Source organism: Lontra canadensis, unplaced genomic scaffold (assembly GCF_010015895.1).
Source record: "Lontra canadensis isolate GAN:19392208 unplaced genomic scaffold, GSC_riverotter_1.0 scaffold3, whole genome shotgun sequence".
NCBI lineage: Eukaryota > Metazoa > Chordata > Mammalia > Carnivora > Mustelidae > Lontra > Lontra canadensis.
In genome coordinates, this window is record NW_022630997.1 from 11,814,690 (window position 1) to 11,827,240 (window position 12,551).

The 12,551-nt window shown below is 43.9% G+C and overlaps 1 protein-coding gene across 4 annotated transcripts in view; it reads left to right on the plus strand.

The window, feature by feature from the left end:
* The first annotated feature begins 272 nt into the window (after window positions 1-272).
* The window catches only part of SORCS1 (sortilin related VPS10 domain containing receptor 1), a 497,774-nt gene continuing 485,495 nt past the window's right edge, over window positions 273-12,551 (plus strand). For all 4 annotated transcript variants that reach the window (XM_032880513.1, XM_032880527.1, XM_032880538.1 and 1 more), the window contains exon 1: window positions 273-948. In XM_032880513.1, coding sequence (XP_032736404.1) covers window positions 391-948 — 558 coding nt within the window. In that variant the 5' untranslated portion in view covers window positions 273-390. The remainder of the gene's footprint in view (window positions 949-12,551) is intronic.

Below are 12,551 nucleotides of genomic sequence, written 5' to 3' on the forward strand. Positions count from 1 at the left end.
CCAAGGGGAGGGTCGGCGACGCATCCAGTCCCCGCAGCCACCCGCGCGGCGCAGCTCGGCAGCGGGACGCGGCGCCCGGAGCCCCGGCAGCTCCCGCCCTCCCTCCCGCGTCGCCCGCCAGCGCGCCAGCGCCCGCGCCGCCCGTGACTTCAGTTCAGCTCCACCCCCGCGTGGCGGCGGCTCGCTCGGTCCGAAGCCGCGCTCGGCACCAGCCCAGCCTGGGCGAGCGGCCGCCACCTGCCCCGCGCCGCCTCCGCCCGCCCCCTCCGCGGCCCAACTTGGATGGAGTTGGGGTCCTGAGCGCCTGCCCCCCGCAGCCGGCCTGCGGAGAGCCCCGCGCCGCCGCCTCCGCTCCGGCCCCTTCTCCGCTCGCTGCTCTCCGCTCCCGCGATGGGAAAAGTTGGCGCCGCCGGCGGCTCCCCAGCCCGGCTGAGCGCGCTCCTCGCCGGCGCGGGGCTCTTGGTCCTCTGCGTCCCGGGCGCCTGCGGCGGCGGCTCCTGCTGCCCCCAGCTGCCTCCCGGCTCGGCCCCACGCTGGGCTCCGACCCCAGGGGGCTTCCTTCGCCAGGGGCCGCGAGGCAGAGCTGCTGCCACGCCCCTGCCCCTCCTCGGTCGCCCCCTGTTCGCAGTGGCCCCCGGAGACCGAGCGCTGTCCCTGGAGCGGGCTCCCGGCACCGGGGCGTCGGTGGCGGTCGCCCCACGCTCTGGCCGGCGGAGACGGAGCGAAGCGGATCCCGGCAAGGCAGAACGGGGAGAGGGCGCGAGTCGAAGCCCCCGGGGAGTGCTAAGGGATGGAGGGCAGCAGGAACCTGGGACTTTGGAGCGGGACCCGGACAAAGCCACTCGCTTCCGGATGGAGGAGCTGAGACTGACCAGCACCACGTTCGCGCTGACAGGCGACTCCGCACACAACCAAGCCATGGTCCACTGGTCTGGCCACAACAGCAGTGTGAGTAGATGGGGACTGAGGGCAAGGGGTAAAAGGTGGAAAGGGTTAAAGCGGGCCATGTGTTCTGATGGAGAATTGAGGGAAATGAGGTTTCTGGACTTGAGAGAAGCTGCAAACTAAAGTCTTCCCTGCTCACCTTCCCTGGGAGTTAATGTCACCTATGGGGAGACGGGAGAGCCATGACACCGTCAGTCCTCTCAAAACCCCCCAAAAGCTTCACACTGGGTAGGCAAATCCCTGTTTCCTGGTTTCATTGGTGTAGGAACAGAGCTGAAGACAGGCAAACAGAGGGGGTTAAGTATTCTGAATGTGCAGGTGAATGGGTTAAATTTCCAGGCAGGATGACATTCCTTTAAGTGACTTTCCTTTTACTTGCTAGACTTATGGGTGAGCACAAGTAAGATCAAGAAGACTTTATGTGGAAGCTTTTTATTTTTCTGCAAAGCTTCTAACCCCCTCTTCCCCAGAAGGGAAGAGATATGCAGTGCACACTAAGGTGTCCTTAATGCATTCTCTGTTTCTGAGGACCAAGTGGATGCAAGTTTCAGGACGGGAACTCTCTAGCATCTTCTATCAGCACCAGCCAGTGTGTTTTGAGAGCTGGGGCTTTCCAGCCTGTGAATGAGTGGTTGTTCTCCGGCATGATCAGTCCCAGGAAGATCAGATATATCGCAGTGACAACAACTCCCTGTTCTTCCCCATTGCCTGACCTCCTCTAGAGAAGAGAACAAATAAAGACTTAGCCCTCCTTTTATGAAGGGACCAGGAGGGTTGCTGGATTCCAGGATAGTGACACTGGGGAGAGTGGGTGAGAGTCTGTGAGCTTTGGCCACGTCAGGGGCGGCTTTAGATGTTTGTAAAACCCTGCATGTCTGGAATCTGGGGTTGCTATTCCAGCTTAAACTGTACCTGGAAAACTTCATTGAGCTGAAATAGCAAAGAGACAGCTTTGATGGTAATAAGTGACTATTATTTAAAAGTGTGGAAAGTTCTCTGAGCTGCCATTAAGCAGACGAGAAGAACATGAAAACCAAGGATGGGTAAAAGGGGAAAAAAAATCCGTTTTAGCTTCCATCGGGTTATTGAGATCGTAGTATTTTTAATATGCACAGTCTATGCAGCCTGGTATCTTTCAAAATGTTTTCAGTTGTGATGTCATTGCCAGAAACCTTCCCAGGGAAGCGCCACTTCAGTGAGTTGTGCTCATTGTCAGCTTTTTAATGAAAGTCGTGAATGTTTTATAATAATAGTCTGTTATTATGAGTTCTTTGATTATATAGATATAAATTGTATTAGGACAAACCATGATAAACAGTATTTTGCATTGATGTCTCTGTCCTGAGAGCATCAGTAAGGTTTTCCCTACAATTCAGCTCTCATGACTGAGGTTGTGGTTTTCTATGGTTCTCAGGAATGGTTTAATCAAATAATTGAAGCTGAAATTCTTTCCATTCAAGTTCTGGAGACCCTTGCCCTCATTTCTTACCTTAACTATCGTATCTTTCATATCATAACCACTAAAATTAATCCCCCAATTTGAACTTGAATCTTCTTAAACCGATTGAATAACTTTCACACTGCTTTAAGTGATTAACTCAAAGCTTCTGGCTTTAAGGGGAGATTTTAAACACACCAAACATATTATATCTTGTTGTATCAAGAAGTAAAGGATATTGGACTCAAAATATTTCTGGCTTTTAATGTAATTTGAGCTGTAAAATATCACTCACCCGTGAGACCTTTACTTTAGTTCATCTCTTGAAAGATCTTGGAAAGAGCTGGAAAAGGAGAGTACATCTTTGGCAAATATTAAACTCCATTTAAGAAATGGCGCCAAGCACTGCCAGCTGTTTTTTTGTTTTGTTTTGTTTTGTTTTTTTAAGATGATGCTTATGAGCAGTCTGGCTTATTAGGGTCAGGGCTTGGATGGGTAACACGCAGGGATGTCTGAACTAAAGTAGCAGATAATCAAGGTAGTACATGTGAAAGGTTTGAGCACTCAAATCACATTGGTAGTGAGATTTCTATCCTTTGAAGTTTTTAATTCTGTAAGGAACCCCCTTGCTCTGCATCCCTGTCTACTTACACACAAATTGTGGGCTTGTTTGTTTGTTTTTTAGCATATATATACAGATCATAGAGGAAGAGCTATAGTTTTAATCCAGGTTCCACAAAACAAAGCTGGCCCAGATTCATAGGAGAGACAAAGTTTAACAATTGTTTTTAAGGGAAATAAGGCAAAACAAACTTTTCTGGGCAGCTCTGTGATGGGAAAAGCAGTGTGGAGACTTGAGTTCTAGTTCTGCTTATCTGTGGCTTGATCTTGGTGAATTGAGTGTGAATTTCCTCATCCCCAAAATGGGGGCCGTGCCAGTTCATGACGTGCCAGGTTCCACGTAAGCATGTTGTAATTGCCAAGTGTGGTACACCTGTTTGGAACTCTCAACTTACAGCACTTCACGTCTCCCTAGAGCAAGAAATCCACTAATTAAAGCCTGAGAACACTGTGGGGCTCTCATTTTCTTCACATTTAGATATCAGTCCCCTGTAAATCTGCCCCCTGACCCACTCAGGGCCACACGCAATGCACATCCTCGGAACCTGTCTCACCTTTAGGTAAAGCCTTGTTCAGTAGGGTTTCTGATTACAATAACACCTGCATTAAAGGTGTAAATGTGTGGTAATTATAGGCTGCCTGTCAAACTTGTGAGGAATTCTGGAGGTTTCTCTCTCCTCCTTCCCTTCTTCTTCCTGCCCCCTCCGCTGTTGGACTTGTGCAGTTGTGTAAAGACATGCCTCATCTGTGGGAGTGATGTGATTCCTCTGTACCGCAGTCTAGCTTGATGGAAAGTGTTGCTAGAGTTGGTGGAACACCTGGGGGGATCTTTTGGCATGAAAGGTGCTGGGTATGAATCATTTGTCATGAGCTTGGTGTCGTAAGCAAGAACATATTGTTCCTACCCTACTCATCCTAGGCATGCTGTGCCCTGATCTAAATTTATCCAGTAATCCTTAGTTTGTTAAAATACATATTTGTCTATAAATGCATGTGTGATGGGGCATGTGTTTATTCTTTATTTCCAAGAAACTGCAAAGTGCTATACTTATTAACCCTTATAAAACCCTTTTTAGGTAACAGGTGAGTGGCAAATGTTAATATCTATTTTTTCATATTTTTATGCTGGAGTCAATTTGAGCATTTCAGTTCACTGCCTTGTCCTTTTCTCACTGAAAATAGTGTCAGAGGTTTGTTAACAGAGGCTTTTACTATTTGGCCATTATGATCCTCTAATGCTACATCTGCGTGGACCACGATGATCTGGTTGATTTCCATGTGCCTCTTTGCCTTTTGCTGTTCTGGGACCTGACATTTACCATCCAATCTTCGTGAATAAACTGAGTCCCAGCTTGGGTCAGGTTTTGCGTACATGCCTTATGTACCATCATCTCACTTAATTTTCACAAAAATGTATCTGTAGATATCCTTCTCCTCATTACATAGAGAAGAATCCTGAGGCTCTGGAAGATAACCAAGATACTGAGATGGTACCAAAGGTCAGTGGCATATAGGCACTGGGACCCCAAGCTCACAGAATGGTTGATCTTAAAGACTTTCAGGTAGAACAAAAGAACTCAGACCTCTTGTAGTCAGTATTTTAAGTAATCCTCTCTTGGGGTTCATATCTGATGATGCTGGAGGAGGACACCGTCTTAGCTGGGAACTCCATCTCCTTGTAGAAAAGCAAGGGCTTTAACATGTGCCTGTCACGTTGCACTCTTTACCTTAAGTAGTGATTTGGCTGTTCTCTTATCCGCCTACCTCTTCATCTTTAGTGAGACACGGAATCCGCACCTGGTGATTCATTGAGCACGAGGTAACCTGCCATCATTCAGCTCTCAGATCTGGTGTTCTTCAGGAACAGATTCCTTTTCTTCCTTTTCTAAGTGACTTACAAACCTGATCTTAGAGAGAGGCTGCATGCAAACACTTGCTTTGACTGTACCTTTAAACATATTCCTGACCTTTTTAATAAAGTGAAATGATGAACGATTTTAGCTTTCTCTAATAAGCCCACATAGTTCCTTCTCTGATCAGTGCTTTCTGCTATTCACGAATGTTAATGTGGTGTGACACGGAAGCAGACAAATTTGAGTTGAATGTTAACTCTCCAGCTTACCACACTCTGCCTTGAACAAGACTTAAATTCTTTGAGCTCCACCTTCCTGGACTAAACTATGGGGATACTGTATCTTTTGCAGGCTCTTCCTGAAGATTTGATATCATGTATGTGGAGTGGTTGGTACACAATAAGTGCATAATAAATGCTACTTGTTCTTTTAGTTGCAGAAATCATTCTCTACTGGCAGATAAGAGTCCCGGGTTATAATTCTGACTCTGTACAACAATTAAATATGCAGTCATCACGTGTCCTGTTAAAATTATGTGGCCTCTATTTCATCCTCTGTAAAATGATGCAAATAGACTAGAACACCACAGAAATAGGGGTTAAAATGAGCTCAATAGTTTGTTGAGTATGCAGGTGTTACACACCTACTACATTTAAGTAAAGTACACTGGGAGAGTTGGGAATGCACAAATGACACAATGATCTATACCCTTGACCTACAAGGAGCAAGCCTTTCATCTCACATGATCCCTCCTTTTTCCATGATTCATGTGCATATTCTATTTATAGGAAATCAAAACATTTGAGATCCAAGCAGGCATTCATTTCAACATGGGTTTGCAGCAAAACCTAATTTATTAAGTTTATTGTATCACATCTTCATGTAAAGGAACTTTGTATCTTTGGACAACAAAAATAAATGCTTCCTATGAAATTGGGAAGTTAGCTTCTCTTAAGATATTTAATGGGGTTTTCTAGAGGAAAACGACATGAATGTTGACTCTGGGAACTCTCTCCACATCCTTTTATGGAGGACCCTCGAAACTCATAGACTAAGGTACAAAAGCTGATGTACGGATTTGTTGAATAATTATTTAGCAATTTACTTAAGAGAAGAGTAATTGCTCACCTTCCAGGAGAGATTGTCAGGTGGCAGCCTCATGCTAAGAAGCTTACACAAATTATCATAATTTACTTTTAATTCTACAAATATGTATTGAGTCTTAATATTTGTTAGACACTGATAATAGAGATGTATGTGGAAGGATGCACCAAGGTGAAAAGAAATAATACGCACCCTCAAAGCGCTTTCTGTCTTGTGCTCTGAGAATCCTCTGAAGAGGAATTCAGAGAGACTAAGTGTCCTCTGAGAGCATAGTGTGCTATAGGGGTTCAGAAGAGGATCAGACGTTTGCAAACTGGGGTGGTCTTCAAACATCATTGCACAGCAGGTGCTTTAAGTGAACCTTGAAATGGAGAGAATATTTGGATCTAGCGATGGAGATTATTACAAGGATATTTTGAGCTGAAATGGGTAGTGTGACTGAAGGTCAAGGGTAGAGATGTATAAATTACTGTGTATTCCAAGAAATCAGCCTACATTAAATGTAAATTATGTTTAACTGAAGTTTACATCTTAGAAACCATTTAAAAAATACTCGTTAAGCAAAAATATACACATTCATCTTCTAGCGAGTTGGGATATATTCTAAGCCCAGAAAGAAAATAAGACCAGTGTGGTCACTTAGAGAGGTGATTGTGTTTATTGCCTTTATTTGCACATTAAGTCTCAGCTGGAGACATCATTGTTTCATTTTTTTACCTAGACATTTGCCACACACGGTTTTCTCCAAAGGGCTTTCTTTTAAGTCCCTGGTCAGAAATATCAAGGGCCAGGCTGCCCAGAGGGTAAATTAACTTGGCCCCTAGCCAGCTGGTGTTAAATCACTAGACGTATGTAAAATATTTGTCCTGTCTTTGTGTATGTCTCAATGACCATTCTATATGTCTGGCTCAAAAGGGTGGAGAATGCATCTGTGTGCCCTAGGAAGGAAACTAGCCAAAATGTCGTTGCTGTCATGGTCAGTAGGGATGGCAGGGAGTAGACGTGGTCAGCGTGAGGGGGGCCTGGTGCTATGGCATTGGGATGGTTACTTGGGAAGGGGGTGCGCTCTGCTCAGGGGGGATGAATGGAATCGTCCAGTGGTTGGCAAGAAACGAAGGTGGAATCTTACTGTGCAAGGTTTATAAGGAAAGAACAGAGCCTCTTCTGAAAGGTAAGTAGAGAGAAAAAGGACATGCGTGTTCTGTAGGAAATCCCACATGAAATTTTCCGTGTGTATAAAAGCTTTGTGTCTGTTTCTGCAGCACTCCTGAATGTTGTTCTAGTACTTTAGATCAGTTATAGCCATTTCCTTTGCAAAATGCTTCAGCTTTCAAAGATTGGAATATTATTTCCCCTACCTCAGGTTTTTTTTTTTTCTTTCTTTCTTTCTTTTTAACAGAGACCTATGAGATAAGAAAGGCAAATATCATCTACATTTCTCAGGTAGGGGCATCAAGGCATTGCTGTTAAACAGGTCAGTTAGTGGAAGAAGAGGGTCAACAATGCTTTGTCACACTCTAGGACTGATTGGTTTGGACCACTGCTGGCTTTCCATAGGCAAGAGTTAGAACAGCTGCATCCTAGTCTCTCAGTGTGCCTGAAGCCTGAGCACCTGTGTCCATGATGTTTGCCAATGTGGGAAGAAGTGTGGAAATTAGCCACAGAGCTCCTGAGTTCTAGGCTCAGCTACTCAAGTTACTTATGCTGGGCTTCAGAGCAAGTGGCCTTATCAAAAGTCATGATCTTGGCATTGTTTAAACCTTTCAAAGGGAACCTTTAAAAGAGATAACGGGACTTTCTGCAAGCTAGGTCTCTGGCAAAAGCCCATTCTCCATCTTCCATGGCTAATGGGCTTCAGAGGTCAAGTTACTTATGACTGAGCTAGTTGCAATAGGGGCTTGGGAGCAGAGGGAAATAGTCACCTCTTTCCCTCCTAATTGTCTGACGCAGAGGAAATGTCGTTTAAAATAATATTAAGTATGGTCTCAGTCAAGGGAACCCGGCATGTCAACATTTGGGAGCCGCAGTAGTCAGACTGAAGGGTGCCTGTTGAAACTCATGGATTTTATTCGCTCATAGATTATATAATTGACTTACCAGCTAGTGCCTTTTCTACTCCTTCTGACTTTGGAGGTGGGGATGGGGACAAGAGCAAAGGCGAATTCGCTACACACCATGAGAGCTCTCTATAGCCAGATAAGGTATATTGATTATAATGGAAGCCCCTCTTCACAATAATATAAATAACCACCAATTTAGTGAGCAGCTTCCCTGGAAGTACATTCTAGAGCCTCACATTATTTCACTCCATCCTACCACTGCCATAATGTAAATGAGGTATTATTATCCTCATTCCCAAGTTGTGGAAGTCATGGCTCAAGGAACTTACCCAAGGTCACCTAGCCAGAGGGTGGCACAGCTGGAATTTGATTTTTGCCCTTTCTGTCTCCAAAGCTTTTTCTCTTTGATCACATTGACCTTTGGTAAGGCTCTGGGTTTCTTTAGAGAGTCCCTCACAAGTCAGTGCAGAGAGGTCCTAGGGGAACTCCTAGCACAGGCACCTTACCTCAGGGTTTTCCCTGCCCTATCCCAATCTCAGGGAACTAACCTGATACATTTTACTTGGTAATAAGCTGCTTTGTGGTGGAACTTGATCAAAGCCCTAAGGGCCATCCGTCCCCATGAGTGGCTCTCCTGGGGTTATTAATATGTGTCTCCTTGTTATTCTGGGAGGATGTGTGGGATGAGCTATTTGGTTTCTCCCTGCTGGCTAATGAACCAAGAGTGACAGTGTGGGCAACTTGTACGCTTTCTAAAGAAACTGCTAACAAGAATCATGTTATCCGACCACCAATTAATCATGTTGTGCCCTGATGCCAGTGGATTGATGCCTCTAGTCATCTTCCTCTAACCAGAGTAGCAGAGACTATTGGGACACAAAACTGTGGGCCATAGATCCTTCTACTTCAGTGTCTTTGGGGGACAGTTGGGTGGGTTAAAAGCAAAAGATCTTCCCCTTAACAGTTCCCAAAATACTCTTTAAAAAAAAAAATATTAGCCCATGTGCACAAGTGGAGAGGAGGAACAGATAGAGAGGAAAAGCAGACTCCCCACTGAGCAGAGAGCCCAACTGGGGGCTCAGTTCTAGGACCCTGAGATCATACCTGAGCTGAAGGCAGACACTTAATTGACTGAGCCTCCTAGGTGCCCCCCCAAAATATACTCTTGATAAAGAACCATTAAAGGGGTAGAAAAGGCTTTTTAGGCATGGTTGTCTCCTGCTTAGAAACCTATCGATAGGGGCACCTGGATGGCTCAGTCATTAAGCATCTGCCTTTGGCTCAGGTCATGATCCCAGGGTCTTGGGATGGAGCCCTGCATGGGCTCCCTGCTCAGTGGGAGGCCTGTTTCTCCCTCTCCTACTCCCTCTGCTTGTGTTCCCTCTCTCACTGTCTCTTTCTCAATCAAATAAATAAATAAAATCTTGAAACAAAAATAAAAACAAAAAAGAAAGAAGGAAATCCATCTGTAACCTGTTTACCCTGACTTACATTTTGCTGAGTTGATGGGAAAATCCTAAACTGGGTAGCCATGGGCACCTCGGGCAACATTTCTCAAAGTTTGTCCTCATGGGGCCTGCTTTTAAATCTGTTGATGGGGACTAGGAAACTTTATTTTGCAAATTCCCTTGGAACTCTATAAAGATTGAAAATCATTTCCCTAAAATTCATTTGTGAGTTTTGGTCTATGAACCCCTTGCATTATCGCACAGTGTGTAAGTATCAATAGGCTTCACTTTTCCCCATAGCAAACTAAAGCCCACAGCTTTTATCAGCTTCTGCATGGAAACCACGACCCCAGGGATGAAGACCTGGTATGATGTAGTATAGGAGAATGAGAGACAATTACAGGGGAGAGCAGAGGTCCCAGTCAGAAGAAGATGACACTTTTCTGCCAAATGGTGATATTTTTATCATTGGATATATTCTAGGCAGTTTCTTTCCTGGATGTCCATATGACCATGAGTAAACCATGTCTTCAGTGACTGAAAGACTACATTATTTTAACTAGCACACAATGTTTTGCGATGGGATTGAATTCTTGCTCCACTATCTACTAGATATGTGAACTTGCGCAATTAACTTTGTGACTCTATGCCTTAGTTTTCTCAGCTGCAAAATGGTAATAATGACAGTATACTTTGTACAGGATTTCTTAATGGTTAAAGGAGACAGTAGATATAAAAATGCTGAAAGTCGGCTGTGGCACATAGCCAGCAGTCAGGAATGGTTAACTGTTACCATCATCATCACCACGATCACCATTATTTTGTTCCTGTTAATACTAGAATATTTAATGCTCAAGTATGACCTACTAAATGGTGTTTTTAATATGTTGCTTTTGATACTGCTTCTGTTTCTGCATATATGTTCTTCCATTCCAGTTCCATTTTCTTATCATGAGGCCAGGACTCTGTCTTACTTTTTCTGTCATCCCCCTCAATGTCTCCAGCCATTCGCACATGATGGTTGTAATAAGGCTCTGGACCTAATTTCCACTGTGTGTGTGTGTGTGTGTGTGTGTGTGTGTGTGTGTGTGTGTAGGGATGTGGGGGGGGTCCATACCAACAAGCAATTCTCTGATACCCTCTGCATGTCTATAATTCAACCTGGTTTTGGCACTATCTACCCAGAGATGGCATCAGATTTCACCAGCTGAGGACTCAGTCCCGCAGGACTTCCATCCCTCACCTCCCAAATTCAGATGCCAGAGGATCTCCTGTGCTTTTGACCAAGCAGCTATAGCTTAGAAGTTCCAATGACTCTTTCCTTGGCTTTGATTAAGTCACTAGAGCAGTTTATAGAACTTAAGAGAAATGTTTTACTTATTAAATTGCCAGTTTCTTACAAAAGGATATAACTCAGGAATAGTCAGATGGGAGAGATGAGCAAGATGATGCCTTGAGCAAGGTATGGGGAAAGGGCATGGTACTCTCTCAGAGCATGCTGTTCCTGAATCTCCACATGTTTACCAACTTAGGATCTTTTGGAACCCTGTCCTTTTGGGTTTTATGGAGACTTTATTACATAGGCATGATTGATTAATTCATTGGCAATTGGCCATCAATTCAACTTTCAGCTCCTCTTCCCTCCCCAGAGATTAAGGAATGGGACTGGAATTTTCCAACCCTCCAATCAGGGTTTCAACCAGCCCCCATCTTTAGGTATGGTCCCATAGTCTTCTCATTAACATACCTTTATGTCTCTCATCACTTAGGAAATTCCAAGGGCTTGGGAGCTTGGTGCCACAGATGAAATGAAAATAAAATATACATTTCTTATTATAAATCACCATCTCACAACTTGCTTATTAAATATTTGCTATTTTGAGGGTGGGAAAATTTTTCTCTATCCTTCAAAGTTCTTCTAGCTGGGGACAGCACCTATGTGGCTCAGTTTGTTAAGTGTCCGTCTTTGGCTCAGGTCATGATCTGGGGTCCTGGAATGGAGTCCAGTCCTTTGGTTCAGTGGGGAGTCTGCTTCTCTCTCTCCCTCTGACGCTCCCCCTGCTTTTGTACACACTCTCTTTCTCTCTAATAAAAAAATAAAATCTTCAAAAAAAAAAAGTTCATCTAGCTGGTCAAAAGATTAAATTGACATGAGAGAGAGTAACAGAAAAAAATTAATTCTTGTGTGTAGGGAAGCCACATAAGCATGAGATTCCAAAGATAGTAAAGCAAAATGGGTATGTGTGTCATTCTCAAGTAAGGAGAAAGGGGTATGGGTCTGAGACTTGAAAGGGGAAGAGGACAATTCTTGGGAAGATGAAAAAGAACAAATGTTTGGGAAACAAAATGTTTTCTCTTCCCTACAGAAACAATGGGACACAGAAGAATTTTAATAAAGACTTCACTATGTTCCTCCCTGTCTCCCACACCTAGTTCATGTTATATTATAGTTGTCTATGGTGATAGCACCCTTCCTGGAGCAGGTCCTCCATCTAAATTCTTTTTAACAGTTGGGGGAAGGTCAAAAATTCCTCCCAAGTCTTTTGGGTTTTGATTATTTTCAGCTTGAAATAATCTACACACCAAAGTGGCACATTTTGAGGCCACCAGCCCTTAGCAACTACAGTGTTTTATTTGCTCTTTCGATGGGGAAAATGGCTTTTCACTTAGAACAAACAACCCATGATCTTATCCCATGACCACTAAAAGATTGCTTATGTAAAATATACATTGAATTGCCCCCCCCCCCAAAATACTAGAAAGAGAAAAAATAGGTTAAAAAATAGTACAAATATAAACCACATGAAGTCAGCAGGTTTTGGTCTGTGTTCCATCAGATATCTCAACCCCTTAGAAATCTACCTGGACATGGAAGGGACTCAATATTTTTAAAAATTTTATTAAATACTATAAAATACCCCTTTCATTTAAAAAAAGAAGAAGAAGAAGGAAGGGTAGGATTTGAAACGTTCACCTGTGATTATAATGCATGTTGGGTTTGTAGGTGATGTGATGTTTTCCACTTGTCCATAGTTTCACTGTTGTTTTTTCTCAATAAACATGCATTGCTTGAGTTATTTTT